Source organism: Macrobrachium rosenbergii, chromosome 16, assembly GCF_040412425.1.
Source record: "Macrobrachium rosenbergii isolate ZJJX-2024 chromosome 16, ASM4041242v1, whole genome shotgun sequence".
In the NCBI taxonomy this organism is placed as follows: Eukaryota; Metazoa; Arthropoda; class Malacostraca; order Decapoda; family Palaemonidae; genus Macrobrachium; species Macrobrachium rosenbergii.
Window position 1 is genome coordinate 51,492,896 of NC_089756.1, and position 10,235 is coordinate 51,503,130.

The 10,235-nt window shown below is 36.0% G+C and overlaps 2 protein-coding genes across 2 annotated transcripts in view; one reads left to right on the forward strand and one right to left on the reverse strand.

The window, feature by feature from the left end:
- Positions 1–10,235, reverse strand: part of LOC136847431 (substance-K receptor-like) — a 442,207-nt gene that overhangs the window by 398,528 nt on the left and 33,444 nt on the right. The gene's annotated exons all lie outside the window — the stretch shown is intronic.
- The window catches only part of LOC136846952 (mucin-21-like), a 48,750-nt gene that overhangs the window by 19,549 nt on the left and 18,966 nt on the right, over positions 1–10,235 (forward strand). The window contains exons 2-4 of the mRNA XM_067118206.1: positions 1,906–2,018; positions 6,055–6,439; positions 6,669–7,043. Coding sequence (XP_066974307.1) covers positions 1,906–2,018; positions 6,055–6,439; positions 6,669–7,043 — 873 coding nt within the window. The remainder of the gene's footprint in view (positions 1–1,905; positions 2,019–6,054; positions 6,440–6,668; positions 7,044–10,235) is intronic.

Genomic DNA, 10,235 nt, shown 5'->3' on the forward strand with positions numbered 1-10,235 from the left:
TTTCACGCATCAAAGTTCCAGTCTTGATCTCTCGAAATTCTTGATAGAAATACAAACTTTCATGCGAAGGATGTAAAAAGGGGTTTTACTTTTTTTTAGAATTATTTCTTTTAGCCTTACAGTCCAGCATTAATTTTTCGAACTGCCTAAAAAATGACTTGGAGTAAATATAGTCAGATCGTATCCTTTCAAAATTGCCATGCAAAGATGAAAGTTTTAGTCTTAGTCGGCCAAATGTTCTCTCTTAAAACAGACTTCGCATTCTCACTTCTGATTCCAGCCTCTGTCTGTCCAACTGCTTATGAAATAGAGAGAGAGAGAGAGAGAGAGAGAGAGAGAGAGAGAGAGAGAGAGAGAGAGAGAGAGAGAGAGAGAGAGAGGTTGGGATAGAGCTTAATTCCAGATATTCAGTATCAGGTCGAATCCCCTCAAAATTTTCTTGCAAATCGGAAATTCATATATTCATATAAAAAAAAAATAGATGAAATTCTGGGAACATCAGAAGTTCAAGCGAAGGTGCAATGCATTACTACCCCAACACTATTCTCCTTGCATTTTAATACATTTTTATCTTTTTTAATTTATTAATTTTTTTGTTCTTTTTTAATAAGTGGGATCTCTTTCTGTATTTCCCTTTACCTCCTCTTACTTCTTCCTAATGGACACCATATTCTCTGGAAGCTTGAATTTCAAGTCAGTGGCTCCTCTGGGCTTGTTCCATATGAACAGGTTCATCTTCTGAGCAATAATAATTATGTGAAAAGGTTTTGGAAAATGATTTCAGCGTCAAGCGCAATTCATCACAAGTGTAATCGTCGAAGAGGTCATGCGAGAAATTGGGTTGTCTTAAAAAAGTAATTTAAGTTTTATTAATTATCCTTTGTCCGATATCACCGTTATTAATTTCAAGATGTATTTTAAGAAAATTGACAGCTATTCGTAGCAAATGCATTTTTATTAAATAAAAATTATTTACGTGAGTAAAGTTGTCTTTTGTATTTATAAATATCAGAATTTTGCCAAGGCCCAGAAAAAAAACAAAACATTTAACCTAAGATTAGAATCGTGAACACTCACTTACCTCACTTACCTACCTCCTGTATCACTTAAAACATTCTGTTTGCTGTTTTTCAAGGATTACGTTTTCAGCTTCACATCATGCTAATCTGATGTATTACACGTAAAGCTATAAACTACTACATTTGATGTAGCTTTATGTGTATTCTTCTTTAAAGTAAAGCATGATTTTTTTAAAGCATTCCATTAAGTATTTCAAACCTTAACATTTTCTGCTTGAGATAACTTTGCTTACCGCTGTTAATCTTTAAATTTACTTTCTTGGATCATTGTCGGTACTATTGTAAGGCGGTATGTTAATCTCTAAATAATTCATAATTTTGCGTTCCTATACAGTTCCTAGAAGACGCTGTTGAAGAGCCTCATATATATTAAGAATGTTGTCTGGATGTCTTTGGTAACAATGATATTAAATTAAGTCTTTTCTTAATGTCTAGAATTCACGGAGTAACTTATGCTTCTTCTGAGCCTGAAGCCTTGGAAAGAATTTCACCCTTTTATTCGGATGATTTCTTTTGTTTATTGTCTGTGAGAGGATTATGCAAAAAACGATCGACCGAAAGAGTTTTATCTGTTCATAAGGGCCATTTATAAATTACTCGTGACTTGTTTTAACCAAAAGCTCCACCACGATAAATGCATGCAAGTATGTGTGTCATTTTAATATATTCAGATGACTGTAATTTATTCATCTTAGGTCAATTTTCAAGTTATCCTCGAGTTCTTTATGCGGCGATTCAAGAGTCAAGTCCCCACTGTCATGGGGAATCAGGCTGCGTCATCTCTGTAATTACAGAGACCTCATGACCTCACCGTCACTCCTTTCAGTTATTCATCATCCATATCAAGATCTCAAAGCTCCTCCTCCTCCTCCTCCTCCTCCTCCTCCTCTTCTTCTTCTTCTTCTTCTTCTTCTTCTTCTTCTTCTTCTTCTTCCTCTAGTTAGTTGTGTGACGTCTGCCTGTGTCTGACTTCCTTTAAGGAGAATTTCTGTACTTCTTTGTTGTGCGGTTGTCTGCTCTGAATTATTCGGCCATGTGGGAATAGAATTGCTCGTCAGTTGAGTATTCATTATGCTTATTTGCATAATTTCAAGGGCTGATTATAACTCACAGAAGGTATAACGTATCATTAGACTTTATTGTTCAACGTCAGTCGGTTTTTAGGATGGCAAATAAAGGAGAGAGTAAGCTGATGCTGGGCCGTTGCAGAGTTGTTTAATAGTTAGATGGAAAAGGTTTCGGCCTGTTGCTGTATGAGCCTCTTTTGCAAAAGCAGAGATTTTATCTGGCCTAATATTTATCGTACAAATGGTTTCCATTACTTTTTAAAGCAAATGATTTCAGATAAAATGGTTCTTTTATGTTAAAAGAAATACGCACGTGTGTGTTTTGCCAAGGCTATGAAAACAAAATTTAGATTTTTCCTATATTTTCCTTTCGGCAAAAGTGTTGCACCTTCGTGGTGAGTATGCCGACTCTTTTACACGAGGGCTCTTCTCTTCTGTTTGAAACTAGTTTTAAGAGCTGTTGACGGAAAGTGGCTCCAAAAAAAAAAAAAATACTCTCTTGGGGAGAGAGAGAGAGAGAGAGAGAGATGTCAAGTGGAGAACACGGATTTTAACGAAAATTAAAGTTGGCATGTCTACCGTGTTTGTGGAAGTTGAAGGGAAAACTGACCGGAAATAGTGGCCCTGGTTCCTCAGACAAAAGCACAAGAGTCCTTGCAAAAGAAGGCGAGTGGCAACATGTGAGTAAGTTTACAAAAAAGATAATGTTGGTGTTCGTGGGCGTGCTCAAGTCCGTCGGCACGAAATAGACCGTGGATAAGGCATCACGCTTTGTGGGAAAGTAGTCCTCTAGTTATGAGGCGAAATGGAATGGCTAATGCCCTTATGCCCTTGAACTTCAGTTCAAGCGAAGATGCTATGCATTACTACCCTAATACTATTCTCCTTGCATTTTAATACATTTCTATCTATTTATTAATTTATTGATTTATTTTTTCCATTTTCTGTGTTTCCCCATACCTCCTCTGACTTCTTCCTAATGAACACCATATTCTTTGGAAGCTTGAATTTCTAGTCAGTGGCCCCTGTGGGCTTGTTCCATATGAATAGGGTTCATCTTCAGAATAATAATAATAATAATCATAATAATAATAATAATAATAATAATAGATATTATTTTTCTTGAAGATTTCTGTCTCAAGTTATTAAACTTCGAAGGCCTCTCACTAGCAGGGACATTGTTCATTGTATGGAACCTATAGCGTTAGTAGTCTCTCTCTCTCTCTCTCTCTCTCTCTCTCTCTCTCTCTCTCTCTCTATATATATATATATATATATATATATATATATATATATATATATATATATGTATGTGTGTGTGTGTGTGTGTGTGTGTGTACAAAATATTAGTTATATTTTCTTGTTACTAACTTTTAATTTTAAAATTGTTCTATAAAAATAATATAAGCAATATAAATTTCATTTTTTCTAGATAGTGGTTTCAGTTAACTTCATTAAAGGCCATTATTACCTTACAGTAGCTGTAATGCCTTTTAGCTCCCCGAACCAGCTAGTTTATCTAGTTACTGCCGAAGAATTGCCCTTTTACAGAATAGTGTTGGGATCTTCGGGAGAGGTGAAAGTTTTCTTTTTCTTGAGAGCTACGTAATTCAAGCAGTGGCAGACCAGACTCGGTCCTACAATAAAGTGCACACTTTAAGCATTTTTGAAGATATCAGCCCTTTCGAGCAGGACGGATTTCGCCGCCGCTGGGACTTTTTTTATTTTTTGGCAACACTTTAGGATGATTTACCGAGAGTAAATAGTTCATGGGACCCACATCAGGACGGAGACTTTACTGCATAACATCGCAGACGGACAGCTTGCCGGTGGATATAAGATACAGGTTAGCTAATTGTAAGGTTACCCGGCCTTATTTATTGGTTTGTGTTTTATATTCCTCAACCATTCGAGTAAACCATAATTAATTTTTTTAAATCCTGCTAATATTATTTTTTTAGAACGTTGGATTGGCCTATTTCTTTGGCTACAGTTTTTGCCATGTTTAATAGCGAAATTATCATGGCTGGGTTGAGTGATAGTTATCGTTGACTTGGTGAGATTCGTAAATTGAGTGTTTTGCGTTGAAGTTTGGAATCTCGAGACTTTTATAATTTAAGTGTAATATTTTTGGATGTTTTCACAAGCTTGGTTTGCTGTTTTTGTAGTGCTTTTCTCTCGTTCTATGTGCAGGTGACGCGGAATGGTCCGTTTCTGGGTGCACCTCTTATAATATCTTAACTTGGAAGTGCAACGGATGTCTCCCTTATTGTTTTCGTTCCAACACCAAGACGAAGTGTACATTGGGGAGCTTATTTGTTGAGGTGCTGAAGCGATGTATTATAAAATATAGGTTATTCTTTTATATCTTTTGCATATATTTTACTCCTTTAGTCTTCAGAAATAAGATAGTGTGTAAAATTCTGTAATATATATATATATATATATATACATATATATATATATATATATATATATATATATATATATATATATATATATATATATATATATATATATATATATATATATATATATATATATATATATATATATATATACATATACATATATATATATATACATACTCTATATATCTGTATGTATGTATGTATGTATGTATACATAAATAAATAGATATATATGATACGATATAGGAATAATATTAATGTTGTTAAATATATTTACGGTTAATGATAACATCTCACACGCGTGCGCGCGCACACACACACACTTGCACACATTATATATGTATATGTAAACGTATATGTATATATGAGACTTCAGATTACTCACCATAAAGAAACATTCATTCGCCTTCATTTGTCAGAGCTTGGATTTTAAGCCAGAACCCTAAGTCTTTTCACCTCGTTAATGTATTGATCTTAACCTCCCTTAGTGGACTACTTAATCATGCGATTCTGCTCGTGCTAGCTTGCTTCTTTTAGCAATGAAAGGCTTCTATTTTGAGGACCTGTATGGAAATGGTTTTGTGGAGCAAACTCGTGCGGAAGTTTATATGAACAAAAGGAAATTAAAATGACTAGAAAAGTTTTAAGATGCTGCGTTCTGAAAGGCAAGGAAGGGTGTTGCAATGGCGTGGGAATTCGGAAATCATGATCGCTGGCATTTCTTGTGATGTTACCGAAAACAAAATTTCGATTATTATTATTATTATTATTATTATTATTATTATTATTATTATTATTATTATTAAAAATACTCATAGTAGCACGAGTCTTGAATTGGAGAAACAAATCCACAGTTATGTATGGGTGTAAATGTATTACATTTCTATTGAAGTTAATGGCAAGCTTCTCAGGAATATGGAAAAATATTTGAAAATCAGCTCTCTGTTTAGAATTATTTGTAAATATATTTACCCTTACTTAACTGTGGATTTGTTTCTCAATTATTATTATTATTATTATTATTATTATTATTATTATTATTATTATTATTATTATTATTATTATTATTATTATTATTATTTTGCTGAATAAAATGTTTGCATTATGCGAATTGATTTTATACTGATCAGTTCGCATAATGCAACCATTGAATTCAACAAAACTTGCCTCAAAGAGGGTCTTCTTCAGTATTATTATTATTATTATTATTATTATTATTATTATTATTATTATTATTATTATTATTTTAGGTGATCACCACATCCATCGTAATAAGATTTACAAGTTATAATCGTCATAGCTAATCTTACTGTTGTCTATTTCGCCATGTTTAGATTGTCTGAAGGTCATTCCTTCATATCTGACAAAACTTTCAAGTCTTCAGTGAAAGTCGCGTCGGAAATCAGTCCTAGTCATCTGAGGAACATGACACCTTTACCCATTTCAAGAATTTTTTTTTTAACCTCATTTCGTATCTATCTCCGTTATACGTTCCAGGTCAGAGGCGGGCGGAGGCCATTGAATGGCACAGAGTCGCTTCCCTTTTTACTGATTCCCAGTGCGCTTCCCTTTTTACTGATTCCCAGTGCGCTTCCCTTTTTACTGATTCCCAGTGCGCTTCCCTTTTTACTGATTCCCAGTACGCTTCCCTTTTTACTGATTCCCAGTACGCTTCCCTTTTTACTGATTCCCAGTGCGCTTCCTTTTTTACTGATTCCCAGTGCGCTTCCCTTTTTACTGATTCCCAGTGCGCTTCCCTTTTTACTGATTCCCAATGCGCTTCCCTTTTTACTGATTCCCAGTGCGCTTCCCTTTTTACTGATTCCCAGTACGCTTCCCTTTTTACTGATTCCCAGTACGCTTCCCTTTTTACTGATTCCCAGTGCGCTTCTTTTTACTGATTCCCAGTGCGCTTCCCTTTTACTGATTCCCAGTGCGCTTCCCTTTACTGATTCCCAGTGCGCTTCCCTTTTACTGATTCCCCGCTTTTTACTGATTCCCAGTGTGCTTCCCTTTTTACTGATTCCCAGTGCGCTTCCCATTTTACTGATTCCCAGTGCGCTTCCCTTTTTACTGATTCCCAGTGTGCTTCCCTTTTTACTGATTCCCAGTGCGCTTCCCTTTACTGATTCCCAGTGTGCTTCCTTTTTTACTGATTCCCAGTACGCTTCCCTTTTTACTGATTCCCAGTGCGCTTCCCTTTTTACTGATTCCCAGTACGCTTCCCTTTTTACTGATTCCCAGTGCGCTTCCTTTTTTACTGATTCCCAGTGCGCTCCCCTTTTTACTGATTCCCAGTGCGCTTCCCTTTTTACTGATTCCCAGTGTGCTTCCCTTTTTACTGATTCCCAGTGCGCTTCCCTTTTTACTGATTCCCAGTGTGCTTCCCTTTTTACTGATTCCCAGTGCGCTTCCCATTTTACTGATTCCCAGTGCGCTTCCCTTTTTACTGATTCCCAGTGTGCTTCCCTTTTTACTGATTCCCAGTGCGCTCCCCTTTTTCTGATTCCCAGTGCGCTTCCCTTTTTACTGATTCCCAGTGCGCTTCCCTTTTTACTGATTCCCAGTGCGCTTCCCTTTTTACTGATTCCCAGTGCGCTTCTCGTTTTACTGATTCCCAAAAAGTAGGAAATGGAAATTTGCACGTTATGAAATCAGTGATTATGGAGGAAATGCCCCAGTGCCTTGATGTGTCATACGCTTGGAAATTTATTGGCAAGAGAAATACTGAAATTCTGTTCAAAACTGTTATATTTAGAGATATACCATATTCAGTTTCAGCTGACTGTTGCCATTTTTTGTGACTCCGTGACCTTGAAAATAGGTCAGTGTTATTGTGATTGGGATTAAACAAATAGATGTTCAGGAGGGTAATTTCTTGGCAGGTATAATCAAGATTTTATTATGTTAGTAACAATGATAATAATGATAAAGTAATAAAACTGATACAGACTGAAAACAGTAAACTTCGCTCTATGTATGACGCATGTTTACAATGACATTCCAATGTACTAGTAAATGATTATGATGATATTTCAGACTCAAGTTTGAAAAAATGACAGACCAAAGTATGCTGACTCCAGACACATCCACCAGGCGAATGACAGCAACATAACTCAAACACTGACAGTAATGCTGATGCATAAATGCGGTTAGATCCATTTTATTTCCCCAGTGGCCTACATAATACGCTGTAATACTGCTGTCTTTTGTGCGTTATGCTAGTGTAGTGCTGAACGCATTGTCTTTTATTTCTGTTCCATATCAAAGAGGATAGGAAGTATTGTTTTACCATTTTTCTTTATTTTAGTTACCATGAGTGTATTCGATTCTGTTTCATGAATTCCCGTATCAGCGATGTAATGAATTGTTCATTTATATTTTCTTTTTATTATCGGTAGAGTACTGAGTGACTCGTATTACTGTTTTATTGTATTTCAGACTTTCCTATTCCATTTCAGTAGTTTTTTCAATATTTAGCTTATACACATGCCACTCGTAAGAAATAATGTTAGTTACATGACGCAACTTTTCGGCTCTAAAAGATGCCAAAAACTTCATCTCAAACCTCGATGGTTTCGTCTCTATTATGCAGACGTGAAAATTTGACCCCTGCTCTGTTTTCTCTCGCTTCTTTGTCACCTCGCGAATAACGGTGGTGCCCGTAACAGCGATATTATGAATCCGCCATGGTGGCATGCTGGCATGTGCGACACCAAACCGTTTGTGAAACCGTCATTTGTTCTGAGCCGTCGTTGATTTTTTTCAGCTTGGTGTGCCTTCACAATTTACTTTCCCGTTATGCTTAAGAAGGAAAATAAACAAGTAAAATTGCGCCCAAGTTTCTTCAGCGCAATCGCGTTTTCTGTACAACGTATAATGCTGCATGAAGCTCTCAGCCACGGCCCATGAAACTCTCAGCTGCGGCCCTTGAAACTTTCAGCCACAGCCCGATGGTGGCCTGTGTTGTTGACACCTATAGCGGTGCCAGACACACGATCATGGCTAACTTTAACCTTAAATCAAATAAAAGTACTGAGGCTAGAGGGCTGCAATTTGGTGTGTTTGATGATTGGAGGTGGATGATCAACACACCTCAGTAGTTTTTAAGATCCGAGGGTGGACGGACAGACAAAAAGCCATCTCAATGGTTTTCTTTTACAGAAGACTAAAACGTAAGTTTAGAATTTTCCATTTAGCCCTGCTGAGAAAGTAATCGCTTTAAAGTATGTATTTAAAATATTTGCTCTGCGAGCACTGTTATGAGTGTGACATCACTCCTATAATTTTCATTGTATCTAACATTTTAAAAATGATTTCATCACTTCTTGTGTTATTGCTTTTATCAGAGATTTCTCTTTATGATTTACCAAACGTACAAAACCATCATTGTATCAACTGTGAAATCCTTTCATTCTTGCACCATGAGCATATCCTTTCAGCCTTGAGTCTTTTTATAGTCTTCAAGCGCATCCTTGTCCACACAGTTCTGTTAGAGTAATAATATATGGAGTACAGTACAGTACGGTAAATTGATTTTGAAACAGTAGATGATTATTGTAAATATACAAGTATACAGTTTTACAGTACAGTTCAACTCACTGATACAGTAATACAAAAAATTTATGCATTTGAACAAAACGGTTCACCACATTTAAATAGAAGCATTGTAAAGTACAGTGCATTTTTTTTTTATTATAACAGTACTTTATAGAACATCAGTACACTGCAATGTATCTCTTTTGGTGCGTACAGGAGGCCAACTGGTATTATCATGTACCATTCTCCAAGGCGGTTTGCGTAGGACATGTTCAAACCATCTCCGTCTTCCTTTTATTATATCCGTAATTTCACCTATGATATACGTGATTCTGCCTGGTGTCTGACTCATAATATTCTTCATAAAGCTTTATTCTCAAATCAACACACCCTTCTAGATATAGTTACATTATCATACCATGATTCATGCGCGTAAAACTGTATAGATTATGCTAGAATTGCGCATAATCGTACTTTCATATACAATTTTAATCTGTTTGATATCCAAACATCATTCGACCCTCCTATTGTTTGCTTTTCAGTTGTAGTCATTCACTAAATTCCTAAATATGTGAAAGGTTCAGTCTCATTAGTCCTTTCTCCATCTACTGTTATTTCATCGCTATGTGCACACTCCGTAATCATCATTTCTGTTTTTCTTAGATTTATTTTGAGTCCAGTCTCTCTGCATACATGATGCATTCTATTCAGCAAGCAACAAAGGTGAAATAGCATTCCATTGTAGCACCCTACTGTTTGCCACAAATTCACTTAACAAGACCCCTTCGACATTAACCTTGCATATGATTCCTTCATGAATAATTTCAATTACCGTTGCATATTTAATGGGAATGCCATAGTGACGCAATATTTTCCATAATATTGGCCTGTAGACGCAGTCAAATGCCTTCTCTTTACCAATAAAAGCTATAAGAAAGGAATTTGAAATTCCATGCAGTGTTACACAAATGTTTAACACAGTTATGTCCTCTTCCAAACCCTGCCTTCTCTAAAGCTAACTTGTTTTTAAAATTTGTATCAGTTTCTTTCTAGAGCCTATTGAAAATTTTTATTACAACCGACTTTAAGTGAAATACCTCTGTAAATTATCATATCCAGTCAGGTCACCATGCATATGT